This window comes from Pristiophorus japonicus, chromosome 19, assembly GCF_044704955.1.
Source record: "Pristiophorus japonicus isolate sPriJap1 chromosome 19, sPriJap1.hap1, whole genome shotgun sequence".
NCBI classification, from domain to species: domain Eukaryota; kingdom Metazoa; phylum Chordata; class Chondrichthyes; family Pristiophoridae; genus Pristiophorus; species Pristiophorus japonicus.
Window position 1 is genome coordinate 9178378 of NC_091995.1, and position 22722 is coordinate 9201099.

Consider the following 22722-nt stretch of genomic DNA (forward strand, 5'->3'; position numbering starts at 1 on the left):
AAGTTTGCAGATGACACTAAAATAGGCTGTGTGGTATATAATGAAGAAGAAAGCTGTGGCCTGCAGGAAGATATCAATCTACTGGTCAGGTGGGCAGAACAGTGACAAATGGAATTCAATCTGGATAAGTGTGAGGTAATGCATTTGGGGATTCTAACAAGGCAAGGGAATATACATTAAATGGTATGGCACTGAAAAGTGTAGAGGAACAAAGGGACCTTGGAGTGCAGGTCCACAGATCCCTGAAGGTTACAGGCCAGGTAGATAAGATGGTTAAGAAGGCATAAGGAATACTTGCCTTTATTAGTCTAGACATAGAATACAAGAGCAGGGAGGTTATGCTTGAACTGTATAAAACACTGGTTAGGCCGCACTGCAGCACTGTGTGCAATTCTGGTCACCATATTACAGAAAAGATTTGATTGCACTGGAAAGGGTGCAGAGGAGATTTACAAGAATGTTACCTGGACTGGAGAATTATGGCTATGAGGAAAGATTGGATAGGCTGGTTCTGTTTTATTTGGAACAGAGGAGGCTGAGGGGAGACCTGATTGAGCTGTATAAAATTATGAGGGGCCTGGATAGAGTGGATAGGAAGGACCTGTTTCCCTTGGCAGAGGGAACAACAACCAGGGTTTATAGATTTAAAGTAATTGAGGGGAGGTATAGAGGAGATCTAAGAGGGAATTTCTTCACCCAGAGGGTGGTGAGGGTCTGGAACTCACTGCCTGAAAGGATGGTGGAGGCAGAAACCCTCACCATATTTAAAAAATACTTGGATGTGCACAAAGTGTCGTAACCTACAGGGCTACGGACCAAGGGCTCGAAAATGGGTTTACGCTGGATAACTCTTGGTCAGCCGGCACGGATACGGTGGGCCAAAATGGCCTCCTTCTGTGCTGTAAATTTCTATGATTCTATGATTCTAGCCCTCCCTCTGTATTGCATGGGAGTGTCAGCCTAGATTTTGTGCTCAAGTCCCTAGAGTGGGACTACGAACCCACCACCTCCTGACTTAGAGGCGAGAGTGCTACTCACTGAGCTGAGGCTTTGGGTGTAGATTATCACTGTAATTGTGTTATTTTATTACTGGGTGCATATTATTACCCTACCTCTTGCTGTTTGACAATGTACGTGTCAATGAAGCTCCTGACATCATTCTCATTCATTTCTTGCTGTTTAACTTTGATGATGTCCTTCAAGCACATCTTCAGCATCTCAAAATGTTTGCAAATCTCTTTGTGACTTCCAGGCAAAAACCGCAGAAACGGATAAGCATTAAACACCTGCCAAACATTATATTAAACCATTAGTCGCTATCAAAATAATTCGGCATTAGCAACAGCTCATCGCTCCCACTCAAAAAGTTTGCACGGGGGAGAGCAAGTGGTATTAAAATTTATGCAGCAACAATTTTGATCTAAGTTTTCATGAGCCTGGAAATTACACTACGCGATGTTATTGCAAGTATGATGACGGAATTTGGATCAAATTCATTCTTTTAATGGAGCCATTAACCCACTTTCTTTAAATGGGCTAATACCTCTGTTAGAGTCAGATTTCTTTGTCCAATACTTTAAACTTCATACTTAACATCGCAAAGCGAAATTGTTAGGAACATGAACAGGAATTAGGCCATTCAGCCCCTCAAGCCTGTTCAGCCATTCAATTGGATCATGGCTGATCTGTGGTGTCGATATCAATGAGGATGAAAATCGGCCGGTTTCTACAAATTGAAAATCTGCCCCATGCATATGCATATCTCTTGGCACTTCACAATCTTTTTAAGTGCACCAGTTCCATTCAATAGTGCCAGGTGCAGGCCCTTGTCTCATTCAAAAGAAAACAGGAGCAATTTTAACTTTGGCCAATAGTGCAAGACGGGTGATATCAAATTGGTGCCCATTATGCATTCCGCCTGACTTTCCCCTCCATTGCCTTCCAATGTAAATCGGACATGGTATATAATCGGGCGCCTAATTCGATATCGCCCATGTTACACCTTCACCCAGAGTTAAAATTAGCCTAAACATTTCCAGCAATGCCACACACTTGCGATACTGCACGGGAAGGTAAGTCTAATGTAAATCTTGGAATAGGGCTCAAACCCACAACTTTCTGATAGAGGAGTTTCGACGTTAGCAGTGGAGTCAATGAATGGAGCAACTGTCCTTTGCCTTCTGAATGCAACTGATTGGCTGTTCTCGCTCTTCATATTCAGGGCTCAGGACTAATAGCTGTTCGAGCTCCAATCGCTGAAGGTGTTATGGCAACCTGTAAAGCGTGACATTCCCACAGTTGTAAGCAGCAAAAGTTACCTGAACCATGGGGCTGCCAAGCAGTCGAAAGCTTTCATGGACCATGTTTCCTATGGTAAGAAATGTCTTGTCCTCATAATCAAACCTGTCTCCAAAGACGATAGAACAGATGACATTGGCCGTGGCAAAGTTTGTAATAACATCCGTGTCAAACGGCTGGCCTGCAAACACAAAGATGCAAAGTGGGAACAGATAAATATCAGTCATTAGGAGAGGTATTCCTGAATCTGAGTTCATGTGAGTGTTTCCAAACTTTCCCCATTCATACCAATTTAACTCCTTCACTCACTGCATATATGCATGGACATACACGCACTCACTCACTCATAGATATACACACACGGATAAGATCATTTGAATCCAAATACATACATGCACACACCCAGATACAAACACACACCCAATATGTGCCAGATGTCAAAGTCCACAAGCTAAAACTCAACCAAGGTGCTTGCAAGACACTGGGAATTTCAAGAAATCGCAACAGTTAGACCTGCTCTCTATCTCCATGAGTACCCTCCACGCACACAATAACAAATCAGTGAGCAAATTCACCGTGGCAATGAACGGACATTTAGAAATTCACGCACATCCATTTTTCCGCTTCCTTTGCCACCCCAATTTCCATGCAATGCGGAATGTATGAGAAAAAAACTTTCCAAACTTAATTATACAAATGCGCAATGCACCAAACTTTGAATAAGATCATTTGTATCCACCATTGAAAAAACGCTAGTTAGGCCACAGCTAGAGGACTGCGTGCAGTTCTGGTCACCACATTACCGGAAGGATGTGATTGCATTAGAGATGGTGCAGAGGAGATTTACGAGAATGTTGTCTGGACTGGAGAATTTTAGCTATGAGAAAAGATTGGATAGGCTGGGCTTGTTTTCTTTGGAACAGAGGAGGCTGAAGGGAGACCTTATTGAGGTGTATAAAATTGTGAGGGGCCTAGATAGGGTGGATAGAAAGGACCTATTTCCCTTAGCAGAATGTTCAACCAGAGGGCATAGATTTAAAGTAATTGGTAGGAGGTTTAGAGGGGATTTGAAGAAACATTTTTTCACCTCGAGGATGTTGGGAGTTTGGAATTCACTGCCGGAAAGGATGGTCGAGGCAGAAACCCTCACCACATTTAAAAAGTACCTGGATATGCACTTGAAGTGCCGTAACCTACAAGGCTGGAAAGTGGGATAGCTGTAGGCTGGATAGCTCTTTGTCGGCTAGCATGGAGCAGATGGGTCAAAATGGCCTCCTTCTGCGCTATAAATTTCTATGATTGAAATACAGCTTAGTATTACTCGGGAGATCAAACAAGTTGGGTAGATTCTTCAATAAGGAAAATCAAACAGAGTCTGCAGCAGGTGCAGTTGTGGTGGGTCCAATGATCTTCTCTGATTTCATATTTCTCACGTACTTATACAGCTAAATCTATGTGAAATTGTACATTGTTTCATCCATTTGTTTTTATCTTACCTCATTAGATAGAATGGACTACCCGGACACACTGCTGGAAACGCACCTCACTACCTCCATTCAAACTCATTATTGAGAGGGTCTCACAACTGTGGAGCTCCTAACTTCAATGTTCACTTAATCCTATAATCATTTACAGAATTTTTAAAAATTGTCATCTCACCACGTGTTATGGTTTTGCTCATTACCTCCTCCTACTCTGTTCAATCTGAATTCTAATTCTGGCCTCTTGTGCATCCCCGATTTTCATCGCTCCACCATTGGCAGCCGTGCCTTCAGCTGTTTAGGACCTAAGCTCTGGAATTCCCTCACTAAACCTCTCCGCCACTCGACCTCTCTCTTCTCCTTTAAGACCCTCCTTAAAACCTACCTCTTTGACCAAGCTTTTGGTCACCTGTCCTCGTGTCTCCTTCTGCGGCTCAGTGCCAAGTGTTGTCTGATAACACTCCTGTGAAGCACCTTGGGACATTCTACTACATTAAAGTCGCTATATAAATGCAAGTTGTTGTTGTTGAATGATTTCTTACACTATGGGTCCTGGTCCATCATTTATTCCTTCACCTGGGATTACCGAGTTACCTGGGTCCAACCAGTAAATACTAGACAAGTGTGTGCAGAGGAGTTTAACCCCCTCAATGGAACTCAACCAGTTTTTATCCATTAATTTAATGATTGATAAAATCAGATGGGCTTCCCTGCCAGACATGATTAGATATACTGAAATTGATTCACTGGTTCCCGGTGCAGGAAGAGACAAATTCGCCTCTCTGAATCATTTCTTTTTTTTCTAGTTATTTATTACACAATTGTTTTAACCTCCCAGATATAAGCAAGCGTGCATGGCAGGAACTTTAAGGGCTGAAATGTCCGATATGTGAGGTCGGAATGGGTGAGCAATGATTCCTCATACAGTAATACTGAACTAGCACTCAGGCTCACCTTTGTACGTTTCAATCTTTCCCACCAGGAAGCCAGCTTCCTCGATTATCTTTTCCTCGATGGATTTCTTGCCCATCCCGAAATCCCGCAGAGTCGATAGCATGAACCTTCGCATTTGTTTCCACGGCTCACCATTGGACCAAACAACACCTGCAGGTCAAGCCAAAGAGCTCGTCAATTCTGTACGGCCTGCCTTAGTGAGATGAAGAGGTCAAAGGCCAGCTAATGTATACTATAATGACAGGGACACTCTAGTTATCATCTATAGAATCTTACAGCATGGAAGGAGTGCATTCAGCCCATTGTGCCTGTGCCAGCTCTTTGATAGAGCTATCCAATTAGTCCCAATCACCTACTCTTTCCCCATAGCCCTGCAAAGTTTTCCTTTTCAAGTATAAACCCAGTTCCCTTTTGAATGTTACTACTGAATCTACTTCCACCGCCCTTTCAGCCAGTGTATTCCAGATCATACTTCCAGTCCTTTGCTTTTTGTAGTATATATATTAATGATTTAGACTTAAATGTAGGTGACAAGATAAAGAAGTTTGTAGATGATACAAAAAATGGCGATGTGGTTGACAGTGAGGAGGAAAGCTCTAGACTGCAGGAAGATATTGATGGACTGGTCAGTTGGGCAGAAAAGTGGAAAATGGAATTCAATCTGGAGAAGTGTGAGGTAATGCATTTAGGGAGGTGCAACAAGGCAAGGGATAAATGGGAGGATACTGCGAGGTGTGGAGGAACAGAGGAACCTTGGAGTGCATGTCCACAGATCCTTAAAGGTAACAGGACAGGTCGATAAGGTAGTTAAAAAGGCATACAGAATGCTTTCCTTTATTAGCCGAGGCATAGCATATAAGAACAGGGAAGTTATGTTAGAACTGTATACAACACTGGTTAGGCCACAATTTGAGGATTGCATACAGTTCTGGTCACCACATTACAGGAAGGATGTGATTACACTGGAGAGGGTGCAGAGGAGATTTACGAGGATGTTACCAGGACTCTAAAATTTTAGCTATGAGGAAAGATTGGATAAGCTGGAGGTGCAACAAGGCAAGGGATAAATGGGAGGATACTGAGAGGAACAGAGGAGGCTGAGGGGAGATTTAATTGAGGTGTACAAAATGATGTGGGGCCTAGATATAGTGGATAGGAAGGACCGATTTCCCTTAGCAGAGTGATCAATAACCAGGGGGCATAGATTTAAAGCAGTTGGCAGAGGATTAGGGGGGAAATGAGGGAAAAAAATTTCACCCAGAGGTTGGTGGGGGTCTGGAACTCACTACCTAAAAGGTGGTAGAGGCAGAAACCCTCATCACATTTAAAAAGTACTTGGATGTGCACTTAAAGAGCCATGACCTACAGGGCTACGGACCTAGTGCTGGAAGGTGGGATTCGGCTGGGTAGCTCTTTTTCGACCAGCACAGACACAATGGGCCGAATGGCCTCCTTCTGTATCATAATTTTTCTATGATTCTATAATCATAACAACGCGCTGAGCAAAAAAAATTCTCATCTTCCCCTGGCAGTTTTGCCTTTTCTCTGGTGTTCCTATATGTCCAATTACATTATAATTTCTTTCCTCAAAATATTCTCATTTTTAAGCTAAGCCGCACCATCTATCCTCTTCACACAAGAGAAGCGAGGCTCTTTAGCTTGGGGAATTGCAAAGGAGGACTTACAGGGCTGGATTTGGGGCTTGTTGGATTTTGGGGTGTTAATCGCGGCGGGGGTGTTAAAGTTAGCGCCTGAAAATTGTTTGCACTTCCAACTGCAAGTTTCAGCGAAAATGTAAGTTGGAGGAGAATTGGCGTTAAGTCAGGCGTTACACAACGGACTTTGTGTGCCTGAGCCAAAGCTACGGTGGTGCAGATGTTTCATTGTTGTTTAGTGCCCTGCAACATAACGTTGTATATTGTATGGTTTTATTTTGGTGGGGGTGTTTTTGTGACTTGTTGCAGTAACATTTATGGCTCATCATTTGCCATTGGTGCCTTGTGCATCATCCCAACATTCACCGGAGATGTGCCTTCATGGGAGCACATAGTGTGTCCAGTATTAGCTCCATCCCTCAGTTTCCTCCATTTGGGGGAGCCGGTCCATTCCCCGCTGGTGACGTGTGACTCCACGCTGCCTCCCCCGTGGATGGGGTGGCTATCCAATGGGGCCCTCGCCAGGCTCCTCTTCATCGTCCTCCTCTTCCTGAGGTGACCATGCAGTCCCCACTGGCAATGCCTGGCCTCTTATGATGGCCCAGCTGTGTAACATGCAGCACATCACAGAATTCGGATACCTGCTGAGGGGAGTATTGAAGGCTGCCTCCAGAGCGATGCAGGCATGGGTCTGTCTGTAGGAGGTAGCATATCTTTGTCAGCACTTCCTTTTGGAAGCGCAGCCTTCTCACACACTGCTCCTCAGAGAGCTGGAGGTCTGAGTGTTGATGCCTGTAAACCCGTGTCGGGTAAGCCCTCCTCTCCGGATGTGTTCGGCCTCTCATCATCCATGGGCCGACATGGCCAAGAGTCCTTCCTCTAGCTTGACACCGCCTGGAAATAGCATGGAGCATGATACACTGGTGAACTAGCAATTCCCTCATTAAATTCTCTCACTGAAGTTGTAAGGGCACTGTAATGGCAGATAAAAGTGAAGTTTGCAAGTTGGAGCTTCACACAGCATTATGTGCGTAACCGTTGTAGTCAATGTGACCTGCGATGTAGGACCCTCATACTAGCATTTAAAAATGCTGCCAATACCGCAGGCTGCACCCTGGGACCGCCTGTTTTTTTCAGGCTTTTCCTGGGGCGGGCGTTAAATGAGGCGTTATGGCCGATTGTTCCATCTGGGGGCGCTAGCGTAGCCTTGCACGACGATAGATGTCATCATCATGCTACAAACGGAGGGGGTGGGCGGGCGCAGACCAATAGCCGAATCTTCCACCCGGGCGGTAAATCTTGGACACCCAGCATAACGCCCAAAAACAGCATTTAATGCCCCACCGGGACGCTAACCAAGGCGCAACTGAGCCCACAAGCTATTTCAGTCGAAGTGTGAAATATATCACGTCCCACCACCTGCACAAAGACATTATTAAAAAAAGCTACAAATTCACCAGCAGTCTTAATTCGAAGCCTCTATATATGTATGGCTCAGCAATATCTGTTGGGCGAATGGCCTCTTTCGGTGCTATAAAATTCATAGAAACATAGAAATTAGTTGCAGTGGTAGGCCATTCGGCCCTTCGAGCCTGCACCGCCAATTAATAAGATCATGGCTGATCATTCAACCTCAGTACCCCTTTCCTGCTTTCTCTCCATACCCCTTGATCCCTTTGGCCATAAGGGCCATATCTAACTCCCTTTTGAACATATCTAACAAACTGGCCTCAACAACTCTCTGCAGTAAGGAATTCCACAGGTTAACCACTCTCTGAGTGAAGAAGTTTCTCCTCATCTCAGTCCTAAATGGCTTACCCCTTATTCTTAGACTGTGACCCGTGGTTCTGGAACTCCCCAGCAATGGGAACATTCTTCCTGCCTCTAACCTGTCCAATCCCATCAGAATTTTGTATGTTTCTATGAGATCCCCTCTCATTCTTCTAAACTCCAGTGGATACAAGCCCAGTTGATTCAGTCTCTCCTCATATGTCAGTCCTGCCATCCCGGGAGTCAGTCTGGTGAACCTTCACTGTACTCCCTCAATAGCAAGAATGTCCTTCCTCAGATTAGGGGACCAAAACTGTACACAATATTCCAGGTGGGGCCTCATCAAGGCCCTGTACAACTGCAGAAGACCTCGCTGCTTCTGTACTCAAATCCCGTAGCTATGAAGGCCAACATACCATTTGCCTTCTTCACCGCCTGCTGTACCTGCATGCCACCCTTCAATGACTGATGTACCATGACACCCAGGTCTCGTTGCACCTCCCCTTTTCCTAATCTGTCACCATTCAGATAATATTCTGCCTTCCTGTTTTTGCCACCAAAGTGGATAACCTCACATCTATCCACATTATACTGTATCTGCCATGCATTTGCCCACTCACCTAACCTGTCCAAGTTACCCTGCAGCCTCTTAGCATCCTTCTCACAACTCACACCGCCACCCAGCTTAGTGTCATCTACAAACTTGGAGATATTACATTCAATTCCTTCATCTAAATCATTGATATATATTGTAAATAACTGGGGTCCCAGCACTGAACCCTGCGGCACCCCACTGGTCACTACCTGCCATTCTGAAAAGGAGCTGTTTATTCCAACTCTCTGCTTCCTGTCTGCCAACCAGTTCTCTATCCACGTCAATACATTACACGCAATACCATGTGCTTTAATTTTACACAACAATCTCTTGTGTGGGACCTTGTCAAAAGCCTTTTGAAAGTCCAGATACACCACATCCACTGGTTCTTCCTTGTCCACTCTACTAGTTACATCCTCAAAAAATTCTAGAAGATTTGTCAAGCATGATTTCCCTTTCATAAATCCATGCTGACTTGGACCGATCCTACCAAATGTGCTTTCCAAATGTGCTGCTATTTCATCTTTAATAATTGATTCCAACATTTTCCCCACTACTCATGTCAGGCTAACCGGTCTATAATTACCCGTTTTCTCTCTCCCTCCTTTTTTAAAAAGTGGTGTTACATTAGCTACCCCCCAGTCCATAGGAACTGATCCAGAGTCGATAGACTGTTGGAAAATGATCACCAATGCATCCACTATTTCTAGAACCACTTCCTTAAGTACTCTGGGATGCAACCTATCAGGCTCTGGGGATTTATCGGCCTTCAATCCCATCAATTTCCCTAACACAATTTCCTGACTAATAAGGATTTCCTTCAATTCCTCCTTTCCGCTAGACCCTCGAACCCCTAGTATTTCCGGAAGGTTATTTGTGTCTTTCTTAGTGAAGACAGATCCAAAGTATTTGTTCATTTGGTCTGCCATTTCTTTGTTCCCCATTATAAATTCACCTGATTCTGACTGCAAGGGACATACGTTGGTCTTCACTAATCTTTTTTTTTCACATATCTATAGAAGCTTTTGCAGTCTGTTTTTATGTTCCCTGCAAGCTTCCTCTCATACTCTATTTCCCCCTCCTAATTAAACCCTTTGTCCTCCTCTGCTGAATTCTAAATTTCTCCCAGTCCTCAGGTTTGCTGCTTTTTCTGGACAATTTATATGCCTCTTCCTTGGATTTAACACTATCCCTAATTTCCCTTGTTAGCCACGGTTGAGCCACCTTCTCCGTTTTATTTTTCCTCCAGACAGGGATGTACAATTGTTGAAGTTCATCCATGTAATCTATAAATGTCTGCCATTGCCTATCCACTGTCAACCCTTTAAGTATCATTTGCCAGTCTATGCTAGCCAATTCACGTCTCATACCATCGAAGTTATGTAAGAATGCTTTGATAAAGAGGCTTAAAGGTTCTTTACCTCCAATACCTAGTCTGCTCTAACTCAAACAAAGCAGGCAAGCTGGACAAATGTTCCTCTGTGGAAAATGGATGTCTTGAAGACCCTCACTACTTATTATTGATATAATCCCCACCAATCCTGCCCTGAATTCTGAAGTTCCATCTCTTTTAATGGTGTTATTGCAAATGTTTGGAAGAGGACAGAATTTAGAATGCATTTGATGTCCAAACTCCCAATCGTTTCAATTGGCCCAGTTCATGGCATCTCCAGCCCTGAGTTAGAGGCCCCTGAGCACATAATCAAGGCTTACACTTCAGGCAATGCTGCATCATTTCAGGTGCCTTCGTTAGGAAGAGATATTAAAACTGAGATCCCGTCTGTCTCGTCCTTTGGTTCCATTGGATGTTAACTATCCAATGGCATTATTCAGAGAAGAACACTGAGTTCTCCTGGTGCCCTAGTCTATATCCCTCTCTCAACCAATACCAACAAAAGCAGATTGACTGATCCTCCATCCAATTGGATGGCTGTTTGTGGGACCTAGCTGTGTACAAATTGGCTGCCAAGTTTCCCTAAACAACAACAGTGACTGCATTTCAAAAATAATTTATTGTATGTGTTAAATCGCTATGTAAATACAAGTCTTTTCATCTGCAATTTTTTTTTATTGTTCCTAGGGATTCTTCATCCCGTGCTGTAAATCTAAATTCTTGGCATCCTACAATCCACATATATTTGTTCTTTTGAACCAACTGTAATTCAGCTTTCAACTTCCACCCATCAGTACTAGATTAACTATCCATATTGGCAACGTGGTCATGTCTACAACCTCCTGTAATTGTGCTTCTAATTCCTCTCCGTTAGCAAGTGTTAGTTGCAGCTCAATGGCTAGCACCCTTGCCTCTGAGTCACAAGGTTGTGGCTTCAAGTCCCATTCCAAAAGACTTGAGCACAATGATCTAGGCTGACACTCCAATGCAGTGCGGAGTGAGTGCTGCACTGTCAGAGGTGCTGTCTTTTGGATGAAACGTTAAACCGAGGCCCCGTCTGCCCTCTCAGGTGGATGTAAACGATCCCATGGCACTCTTTCAAAGACGTACAGGGGAGTTATCCCCAGTGTCCTGGCCAATATTTATCCCTCAACCAACGTCTCTAAAACAGATTATCTGGTCATTATCACGTTGCTGTTTGTGGGAGCTTGCTGTGCACAAATTGGCTGCCGCGTTCCCTATATTACAACAGTGACTACACTTCAAAAGTACTTCACTGGCTGTAAATAGCTTTGGGATATATGGTGGGCATGAAAGGCGCGATATAAATGCCAATCTTTCTTTTTCTTTCTCCATGTGTTATTGTCTCCATATTAGCAGACAACACTTTCTAACACTTTGATGACATTGCTGGAGTCTGCTTGCAGTGCTACGATCACCATGTTATTCACACCTCCTCATGACCAATACAGGAGATTGCGGTGCTAATGCATTTTCTTTCACTGACCGCAGATTTACTGAGGCAGCCAGGTGTGTTTGACTAACTCGTACATTTACAGCTTCTAATATTCTTATTATCGTGCTACACTGTGCTAAAGTTAGAATAAATAGATTTCCCCAGCTACTTCCCCGGTTAATCTATAAAGTGCATAATTTGTTTGAGTGTAATATTTCCAATAACGACAGGGAAATGCAATTGGAAGGATGAGGAGCCAGTATGGTGAATACTCTCTGTACCTCAATACACTGCCAAGGACCGTTCTTCTAGCAAGGTCAGGCTGTGCAAGAACACATAGCAGAAAATTACCAGATCCTTCTTTAAGAACATTCATGATTGGTACATCAGGTCTTCCTAGGAATTCGTCGGCATGGTTAATGAGAGCATTCTTCACTGTCTCATACCCCGCCAGCACCACCACTTTCTCCGGACCCAGTCTCACTGAATATACTGTGCCATATTTCTCTGAGAGCTGAAAAGAAAAGAAACAAATTGTGTCCATCACTCAGCGGGTAGTTTATTACACTAGGAGATAGGGTTAGATGAAGAGGTGTGGGAGGAGGCTCATGTGGAGCATAGACTAGTTGGGGGCCTGTTTCTGTGCTGCACATTCTATGTAAGGAGAGAAGTGTTACAAAATACATTGATGATGTAATGGGTAACCACCATGGACTATTGAGACATCCATGTAAGTTTACCAATAAGGCACTCCCAGTTCAGAGCACGTGTTCTAGAATTGTACTTTATTGTTGTAGTTCCATCTCCAACCCAACCCTCCTTTTTAATTTGTGTCAGTCGTGGCTTGGTTGGCAGCACTCTCATTTCTGAATCATTAGGTTGCGCTGTATGCACAGCATTTTGAGACCTCTTCCTGAACATGTGAGAAGTGCTATTGAAGTGTAAAAGATCACCTTTGTGTTCACACTTAACACTTCCCACATATTTTTTTTTTTTTTTTTTGAAATTCGTAGCCAATCGTTCCAATTCTTTGTCAAATCACAAACGCCAGAGGTCACCTTGGGCCCATTCAAGGATCACTCTGCGCCAATGCTCTCAGCCAAAAGGCCTAGAGCCACTGCACCGTTCCTGGAAGTACTGCAATACCAGGTTCGTGCCATGGAGGTGGATGGGTCAGGTCCCCCACACACCTCCGTGGAGGTGGATGGGTCAAGCCACCCCACCCACCTCCTATTTCCAAAAAAGTAAGCATATACCTTCCTGATCCAGGGAGAACCACCTTGGGGTTATGGTGGTTACTCCCCTGTCAGGTCAGTTACGCATGATCTTAGCCAAAAGGTCCCACATATTGTCACACTACTTGCACTTTCTTTCAGTTTTGGAGGATGTAGCACCTTTCTTGCATCAGCTGTGGCTCAGTGGGTAGCACACTCACCTCTGAGTCAGAAGGTTGTGGGTTCAAGCACCACTCCAGAGACCTGAGCACAAGAATCTAGGCTAATACTCCAGTGTTACACGGTCGGAGGCACCGTCTATCTGGTGATTGCTGTTTGTGGGAGCTTGCTGTGTGCAAATGTGCTGCCTTATAACCATGATGACACTTCAAAAGTACTTAATTGGCTGTAAAGCGCTTTGGGATGTCTTGTGATTGTGAAAGGCCCACTGTTAGAAGTAGGGGATTAGTGAATTTAACCTATGATCCCTAATGTGGATGGTTCTCAATTTCCACTGGATTGTCAAGAGGGGAGATCAACTCAGGAACCCTCATCGTTGTGGGAAACAGCTGAAGATTGATTTCAAACCCTCAACTCAGACTGAGCTAAATGCCAAAATGAAACTCAGAACCAACAGAATTACAAAGACATACGCTGAAATTCGACAGGGCTGCTCCCAGTCTCCCGCTTTTAGCTATTTATTCCATATTCTCTGAGGTTTCCACCAGTCTCCTGAAGTTATGCCTGGCGATCAACTGTAGCCCCATGAATTGTCATGGCCACATTTTTATATTTAAGTCAAATTTTTCACACATCAAGTGAGAGAGATTAGGAGAATATTTTTTTATGCAGCAAGCTGTGGACATGGAATGCCTGGCCATAAACAATGGGGGAAGTTTTTAAAATGGAAGTGGATATATATTTGAGAAAGAAAAATGTTAAAAGACCTGGGGCAGGGGAATGAAACAAAATGAATAATACCTGTTTCAGAGAGCTAGCTTGCTGCGCTGCTAAGATTCTATAAACTCAAACGTGTACATTTGGTTTGCACGTTTTTGATAGCGTTTACAATTTGAATTGTGTCCAAGTGTTGCAATCAAAACAACCTGTATTTATATCGTGCCTTTAACATAGAAACAATGTCCCAAGGCACTTCACACAGGCACAAGGAAAATATGAATACCTAGCTAAAGAATTAACCATTAGGAGGGTTGGCACAAATCTTGGTCAACAAGGTAGGTTTTAAGGAAGACCTTAAAGGAACAAAGGGAGGTAGAGAGACAGAGAGGTTTAGGGAAGGAATCCAGAACATAGGATCTAGACAGCTGATGACACGGCCTTTATTGATGGGGCAAAGGGAGGAGATGCACATGAGCCCAGATGCAGAGGAATGGAGAGTCGTGGGGTCAGGGGGTGAGGAAAGTGGGGGGGGGGGGGGGCGGGTATAGTTTATAGGGCTGGAGGATACAGAGGTATGGAGTGGTGAGGACATGAGGAGATTTCCATATAAGTATGAGAATTTTTAATTTGAGATGTTGCGGGATTAGGAGCCAATGCAGGTCAGCAAGGACTTGGTGTAGGATAGGATACGGGAATAATCAGCACAATCAGAGAGGATGTCATTTGTGCCTTTGCTTCGGGTCATTTCGGTTCTGTGGTGGGGCAGAAACCAGATTAGAGAGATTCAACAGAGAATAATGCTAAATATGAGCACGAATTTTGGAGGCAACAAGGACTTTGGAGAGTAAAGGAACTTTGGAGACCATAAATTGCTACAGCACAGAAGGAAGCCGTTCTGATGAGGTGGTAGTTTGAAAGGTGGAGGGATCGAGGGTGAGTTTTTTGAGCAGTGGATTATGATGGCAATTTGAAAAGGTGGGGCCGCTACCTGAGCAGAAAGAACCATCCACAATATCAACTAGCATTGGGCCAGGATGGGAAGTTGGGTGGTCAGTAGTTTAGTGGGAATGGGGGTCAAGGAAGCAGTAGGTGGGTCCTCTTGAAAGACATAAAAAAAAGAATGAGCTTCCGTTTCTTAGTGCCTTCCACAACCTAAGGAGGTCCAACAGTGCTGCATAGCCAATGAAGTACTTTTCAAATGTAGTCATTGCTGTAATGCAGAGAAATGCAAGAGCCCACAAATAGCAATGAGACAAAATGATCTGTTTTTTTAATGATGTTCATTGATGAATAAATAATAACCAGGACGCTGGAAGAACTCCCCTGCTCTTTGCTGAAATAGTGACCATGGGATCTTTTACGTCCACCTGAGAGGGCAGACAGTGTCTTGGTTTAACATCTCATCTGAAAGAAGAGTGGAAGAGAGTAAACGGTTTTTAGGAAACAAGAGCATGAAAGGTGAAGTGAATATTTTTGTTCTTGTTAATGCTTATTTTGTCCCTTTATAAAGGTGAGTAATGTTGGTGCTGGGCAGTCAAAGACTTTCACATTGCGGGCATCTAATGTCAGCCTCACATGTTCCTCAGTCAGATACAGTTTGGGTTAAGTGCAGCGTTAAGCATTCTCTGTGTTTAACCGGTGGCTGAGCTGGTTAAGGCAGAGTGTCTAATCCATACATATCACAAAGACTCGAGTTCATCGCTTGTTTGGCCTTAATTATTGGCCTCAGCCTCCTTGAGTTAGACAGAGAAATGAGTGAGGGCAACCACTCCTGATCGCTATCCAACAATGTCTGCTGGAAGACATCGGTGAGCACAGGATCGCACTTGGTTGTGATGCTCAACTAGCTTGATAACACTTAACTAACCATGATGACACTCAACTGCCCTGATGATAATCAACTAGTCTGAAGTAATCAGGAAGGCAAATGGAATGTTGGCCTTTATTGCAAGGGGGATGGAGTATAAAAGTAGGGAAGTCCTGCTACAACTGTATTGGTGAGGCCACACCTGGATTACTGCATACAGTTTTGGTCTCCTTATTTAAGGAAATATGTACTTGCAGTTCAGAGAAAGTTCACAAGGTTGATTCCTGAGATGAAGGGCTTATCATATGAAGAAAGGTTGAGCAGGTTAGGCCTATACTCATTTGAGTTCAGAAAAATGAGAGGTGATCTTATTGAAACGTATAATATTCTGAAGGGGCTTGACAAGGTAGATACAGAGAGGATGTTTCCCCTCGTGGGGTAATCTAGAACTAGGGGGCATAGATTCAGAATAAGGGGTCGCCTATTTAAAACGGAAATGAGGAGAAATTTCTTCTCTCAGAAGGTCGGGAATCTTTGGAATTTTCTACCCCAGGGAGCTGTGGAGGCTGGGTCATTGAATATATTGAAGGTGAAGATAGACAGATTTTTGAATGATAAGGGAGTCAAGTGTTATGGGGAGTGGGCAGGGAAGTGGAGTTGAGGCCAGGATCAGATCAGCCATGATCTTATTAAATGGCGGAGCAGGCTCGGGGGGCCGAATGGCCGACTCCTGCTCCTATTTCTTATTTTCTTATGAAGGTACTCAACTAACCATGATGATGCTCAATTAGCCTGATCAATGTGTGGAGACTTTCACCCTCTCAGGTCTGGGCTGGGTAGAACTCAAATGCCAGAGGTAAATATTGACCTCTAGCCTACAACACCCTCCCTCCCCCAGGTCCCTCCTCTTGTCATATTATGTCAAATTATGTCACATCCAATGTTAATCTGACAATAATTTCTGTATTGACCTGACCTGGGCATTCTGTTGATTCGATAATTGACGGTGATATCCATGAGACAAATCCCCTTTTACTGTTCTCTGTTAATATTTCATCTCAATAAAAAGCTATCATCTATTTACTTTTTTCAAAATGAAAAATAAAATTGACTGCTGAGCCATACAGGTCAGTCTTAGCCTAGGGTTCAATCCCTGGTCTGTGTTAACATGGCTCGGTCATTGGTGGGTGTTCTATCAGTTCCTTAAAGACCTCTGGGCTAGAGAAGGATAACAACATAAGAAATAAGAGCAGGAGTAGGCCATTGGCCCCTCAAGCCTGCTCTGCCATTCAATAAGATCATGGCTGATCTGATCATGGACTCAGCTCCACTTTCCTGCCCGCTCCCCATAATCCTTTACTCCCTTATCATTCAAAAATCTGTCTATCTCCACCTTAAATGTATTCAATGTTCCAGCTTCCACAGCTCTCTGGGTCAGAGAACCCCACAGATTTACAACTCTCTGAGAGAAGAAATTTCTCCTCATCTCAGTTTTAAATGGGTGGTCCCTTATTTGAAAACTATGTCCCCTAGTTTTAGTTTCCCCTATCAGTGGAAGTATCCTCTCTGCATCCACCTTGTCGAGTCCCCTCATAAACTTATATGTTTCAATAAGATCACCTCTCATTCTTCTGAACTCCAATGAGTATAGGCCCAACCTACTCAACCTATCTTCATAAGTCAACCCCCTCATCTCCAGAATCAACCTAGTGAACCTTCTCTGAACAGCCTCCAATGCAAGTATCTCCTTTCTTAAATACGGAGACTTATACCTCAATTCCACTTTCCCGCTCGATCTCCATATCCCTTGATTCCCCTCGAGTCCAAAAATCATTCTCTCTCAGCCTTGAATATACTCACCGACTCAGCATCCACAGCACTTTGGGGCAGTGAATTCCAAAGATTCACAACCCTCTGAGTGAAGAAATTCCTCCTCATCTCAGTCTTAATTGGCAGACCCTTTATACTGAGACTATGCCCCCTAGTTCTAAACTCTCCATCCAGGGGAAACAGCTTCTTAGCATTTATCCTGTCAATCTCCCTCAGAATTGTATATGTTTCAATGAGATCAGCTCTCGCTCTTCTAAACTCCAGAGAATATAGGCCCAATCTACTCAACCTCTCCTCATAGGAAAACCCTCTCATGCCAGGAATCAATCTAATGAAACTTTATTGCATCACCTCTAAGGGAGGTATATCCTCCCTCAGGATATATCTGTCGCGGATCCAATGTCCAACTGTTATACAAGTGACACCTGCCGAAAAATAAGTGTGTGCATTGGTATCAGGTGCAAGCAGTATCGAGCTCAGCTGTGATATCTCACACAGTTGTGCAACCCATCAGGTCTCACTAGGCTCGTGTGAAGAGCAGGCAAGGTACTGAAGGGCAGCCAGCACCCATGGAACTGCTCCCCAACACAGAGGCCCTGTCTGCCCTCCCATAAAAGATCCCATGGCACCAATTGGAAAAAGAGCAGTGGAGTTCTCCCCAGTGTCCTGGGTCAATATTTACCCCTCAGCCAACATCTCTAAAATGGATGATCTCGCCATTGGCAATTTGTGGGGGTTTACTGCGCACAAATCTTGAGGTGAGGAGATGAGGAGGAAGGTAAATTGAACCAAACAAAACTAGTGACACTGTAAATATTACACAACTGAGGGGGCTCAGCATCACTGTGTTTAACACAATAGCAGCTGAAGCATTTCCAGTGGATAATTCCTGTCACAAAGTCCTGGCATAAGTGTAAGGCTCAAGACAGACCTAAATTGGATCCTGTCTTAACCTGAATGAACAAGTTCCATTGCATTAACATTTTCCAGAAAATCAAAGTATCCTTGGATCTCTAGGAGTAAATGGCCACTGTGGATGATGTCCTGCTCCCAGCTTACAAATGTACGAAAAGTGAGCAAAAAAACCATTGGGCCCATCAATATTCACTCTATCCACGCGATGGTAAAACCTCGTGCAATGCCCTTGGCTCAATGGTAGCAGTCTCGTCTGTGAGTCAGAAGGAGGGGGGGGGGCGTTCAAGCCCCCCTCCAGAGACTTGAGCACAAAATCTAGGCTGACACATCAGTGCAGTACGGAGGCCCTGTCTGCCCTCTCATAAAAGATCCCACGGCACCAATTGGAAAAAGAGCAGTCGAGTTCTCCCCAGTGTCCTGGGCCAATATTTATCCCTCAGCCAACATCTCTAAAATAGATGATCTCGCCATTGGCAATTTGTGGGAGCTTACTGTGCACAAATCTTCTGTGTGTTTCCTACATTACAACAGTGGCTGTACTCCATTCAAAGTAAAGCGCTTTGGGACATCCGGAGGTCATGAAAGACATTATATAAATGCAAGCCCTTTACTTTAATTTTGCCTTCGCCAGCCACAATTCACACTGACTCCAAAGGGGGAAAAATTACAGGGAGGATAAAAACATGACCAACTTAAGGAAACACTGTGGCAATAACCTTCCCTATTCTGCAAGGCAACGAAGTACGCTCCAAAGCTCCATGGTTACCAATCTTACGTCAGTGGACAAAATGAACTCAACCCCACAAATGTCTTCTCTTCTCAGGAACTTCTCAAGACTGAACGTACTGAAACATACTCGATGGTAATTTAAAATAATCAGTTCTAAATAAGTCAACAAGCTCTACAAGATCATCAAACATCTCAGGTGGAATTCCTCACTTCCCCTTGCCACCATTGCCACCTCGAATGAACTGGGAAAGCTAGTCGCAAAGTCATGGGATATCTGTCCCGGGATTTTCTGTCCAACAGCATTATGGATGGGAAATCTTTGGACAAGCCGCCTGAGATTTTCCAAAAAGCCGCCTGTTGTGTGTGAAGCATCCTGGCGTGGCCCCTCAGGAATACTGTTAACCGCAAAGTCTCACCAGTTAATGCCTGGTCAGTGGCCAATGAGTCTCTCTTACCTCAACCAGGGATTTGTAAAGTCTCCTCAGGTCCAGCTGGTGCAGGTTGCCGATTATTGGGAGGGGTGTGGGTCCAGGGGGGTAGTTGGACTGAGGCCTGCTCCCAGAGCCAGCAATGAAGTAAATCAGCAAAATCACAAATACAGAATAAACCAGTACGGTTGTGGTGACACTGAATGGAAGCAAGTTGAACAGAGACATTGCAGATGGACTTATCTGTGGAACCAAATCATCGGTTTCTTTCACTCCGTGTCTTCCCTGGATGCAGACATTAACTTCTATTGACTTTACGCAGGGGTTTGACACTCCTGCTTTGCCTGACTGGTGCCTCGCATCTATCCAGAAACCAGTTACATTCCAAGCGTAACTTGCTGCATGCAGTTGGACAGCCCATAATCAGATCCCTTTGCCTCTTTTGGAAACTATCCAAACAAGTTCATTGGACTTTTGACTGCACAGTGATTCATGTTCAAAGACCCTCCAATGGACTGTGACCCACCTCAGAGCAAACATGGCACATCGAATTTGTCATACGATTGTTGAAAAGCTCTTTGAGCTCAACAGAACAGGTCAATAAGGCTACAATTAAAACATTAGCTTTATTAATCATAGAAATCATAAAAAATTTACAGCATGGAAGGAGGCCATTTCGGCCCATCGTGCCCATGCCGGCCAACAAGAGACTCCCACGTGTGCCTTATTTTGCTGTCACATTCATTTGCTGACACGGAAGCCTAGATATGAGATTAAAAACAGAAAAAACTGGACATACTCAGCAGGTCAGACTGTGGAGAGAGAAACAGAGTCAACTTTTCAAGTCGATAACCTTTCATCAGCCTAGATATGGCTCTTGATATATGATATCTTGTCTCGGTTGAGTCGGCATATGCAGTTTAGCTGCACTCTGTACAACTTTGTGAGGGGTGTGATCGCTGGGCGAGCGCAACTGTGAACTTAGTAATCCAAATTCTTCAGTTTATGTTGAAATGTGTCTAGTGAGCTTGCAGTTACGTTTTCATTATCTAATTGGTGCTAGTCCACAACTGTTTATTGGGAAAAAGCTGAAACTGTGTACGTCCTTCTTGACCAGTCGTCCATTAATTTTTAGCTATTCCCTATTGTTGATCTATTGTTCTGTGCAGGTTGTGGCACACTTTCCATTCTAATTCCACTTTGCCCAGTGATAATCTTACACATCAAGTGGAACCTGGAGTTCCTCTCCTCTGAGTCAGGAGCTTGTGGGTTCAAGTGCCACTCCAGAGACTTGAGCACAAAAATCTAGCCTGACACTCCCAGTGCAGTACTGAGGGAGTGCTGCACTCTCAGAGGTGCAGTCTTTCAGATCAGACTTAAACCGAGACTCCCGTCTGTCCTCTCAGGTGGACATTGTTATGTCTCAAATAAAGCAATGTAACTGAGTACTGTAAACTTGAGTAAGTGTGACCTTAGTCTCTTTATTCTGACTCTAGAATTCCGGCACAGCATGGGAGGCCTGCTTATATGCAGTGCTCCCAAAGGATGCTGGGATCCCTTGGGACTCCCTTGCGCCCTTTGGTGGTGGTAGAATTCTGGTTACAAGGTGTTGCATACATAACATCACTCCCCCCCCCCAAAGTCAATAATACACTTATTTACAGGGTGAGACGATCTGGGGCTTTCCGCTCCCTAGTCAATCGTCTCGGTACAAACACAGGTGCAGTTGAGTTGGTTGGGCCTTCACTATGCTGCTGTGCAGCTGATCTTGCTGGGCTGCTGGGGATGATGAGTTCAGTTTCATGGTCAACCGTGATGTCAGTTGCTACTTGTGTGTGTATCAGAGGGTCAAAGTTGGTGGTGTCCTCTTCAGGTTGCTTGTGGCTGTCTGTGAATCACAGTTTGGTTTGGTCCAAATGCTTTCTACAAGTTAGTCCATTTGCCAGTTTGACCTCAAACACCCTACTCCCTTCTTTGGCTACAACAGTGCCAGCAAGCCATTTGGGACCATGTCCATAGTTGAGTATAAATACAAGGTCATTGATTTCAATATCGCGTGCCAAATTTGCGCGATCATGGTACATGCTTTGTTGATGCCGCCTGCCCTCGACATGATCATGGAGATCAGGGTGGACTACAGAGAGCCTTGTTTTGAGTGTTATTTTCATGAGCAGTTCGGCAAGGGGAACCCCAGTGAGCGAGTGGGGTCTTGTGCGGTAGCTGAGCAGGACTCGGGACAGGCGGGTCTGCAGGGAGCCTTCCGACATGCATGTCAAGCTTTGTTTGATGGTTTGGGCTGCCCGTTCTGCCTGGCCGTTAGATGCGGGTTTGAACGGGGCAGATGTGACGTGCTTGATCCCATTGCGGGTCATGAATTCCTTGAATTCAGCGCTGGTGAAGCACGGCCCATTGTCGCTGACAGGGACATCAGCCAGGCCGTGCGTGGAAAACATGGCTCGTAGGCTTTCAATGGTGGCAGTGGACATGCTTACAGACATTATTACACATTCAATCCATTTTGAATAAGCATCCACAACAACCAAAAACATTTTGCCTAGAAACTGACCAGTCAATGTGGATCCTAGACCACGATTTGGAGGGCCATGACCACAAACTTAGCAGTGCTTCCCTGGGTGCATTGCTCAGCATGCAAGACTCCAAATCTGAGTCGATGCCGGGCCACCACACATGGGATCTGGCTATAGATTCCATCACTACTATACCTGGGTAGGTACTGTGTAGGTCGTGTATGAACGTTTCCCTGCCTTTCTTAGGCAAAACCACGCGATTACCCCACAAAAGACAGTCCGCCTGTATGGACATTTCGTCTTTGCACCACTGGAACGGCTTGATCTCTTCATGCATCTCCGCTGGGATGCTGGAGCATAAAGGATCCTGGCTGGTCTAGGTCCTGATCTGGCGGGCCGTCACGGGTGACTTTTCATTTTCAAATGCACCATGAGCAAGTCTGCAGGCTGTGCCATTTCCACCCCGGTGGTGGGCAATGGTAGCCGACTGAGAGCATCAGCGCAGTTCTCTGTGCCTGGCCTGTGGCGAATTACATAGTTATATGCAGACAGCATGAGCGCCCATCTTTGGATGCGAGCAGAGGCATTGGTATTAATACCTAAGCTCTCTGAGAATAGTGATATGAGTGGCTTAAACTTAAGCCCAAACAGATACTGGTGCATTTTTTCACCCCGTAAGCATATGACAGAGCTTCTTTTTTAGTCATGCTGTAGGTCCTTTCAGCCTTGGACAAACTCCTGGATGCATAAGCGACCGGTTGCAAAGTTC

General features: G+C 44.5%; 1 protein-coding gene across 1 annotated transcript in view; it reads right to left on the reverse strand.

Annotated features, from left to right (window-relative positions):
* LOC139230652 (cytochrome P450 2K1-like) overlaps window positions 1–19653 on the reverse strand; it is a 36207-nt gene extending 16554 nt beyond the window's left edge. Inside the window, exons 1-5 of the mRNA XM_070862461.1 lie at window positions 19453–19653; window positions 11954–12116; window positions 4734–4883; window positions 2319–2479; window positions 1113–1286 (exon numbers count right to left, since the gene is read on the reverse strand). Of these exons, the coding sequence (XP_070718562.1) occupies window positions 1113–1286; window positions 2319–2479; window positions 4734–4883; window positions 11954–12116; window positions 19453–19653 (849 nt within the window). The remainder of the gene's footprint in view (window positions 1–1112; window positions 1287–2318; window positions 2480–4733; window positions 4884–11953; window positions 12117–19452) is intronic.
* Window positions 19654–22722: the final 3069 nt, after the last annotated feature.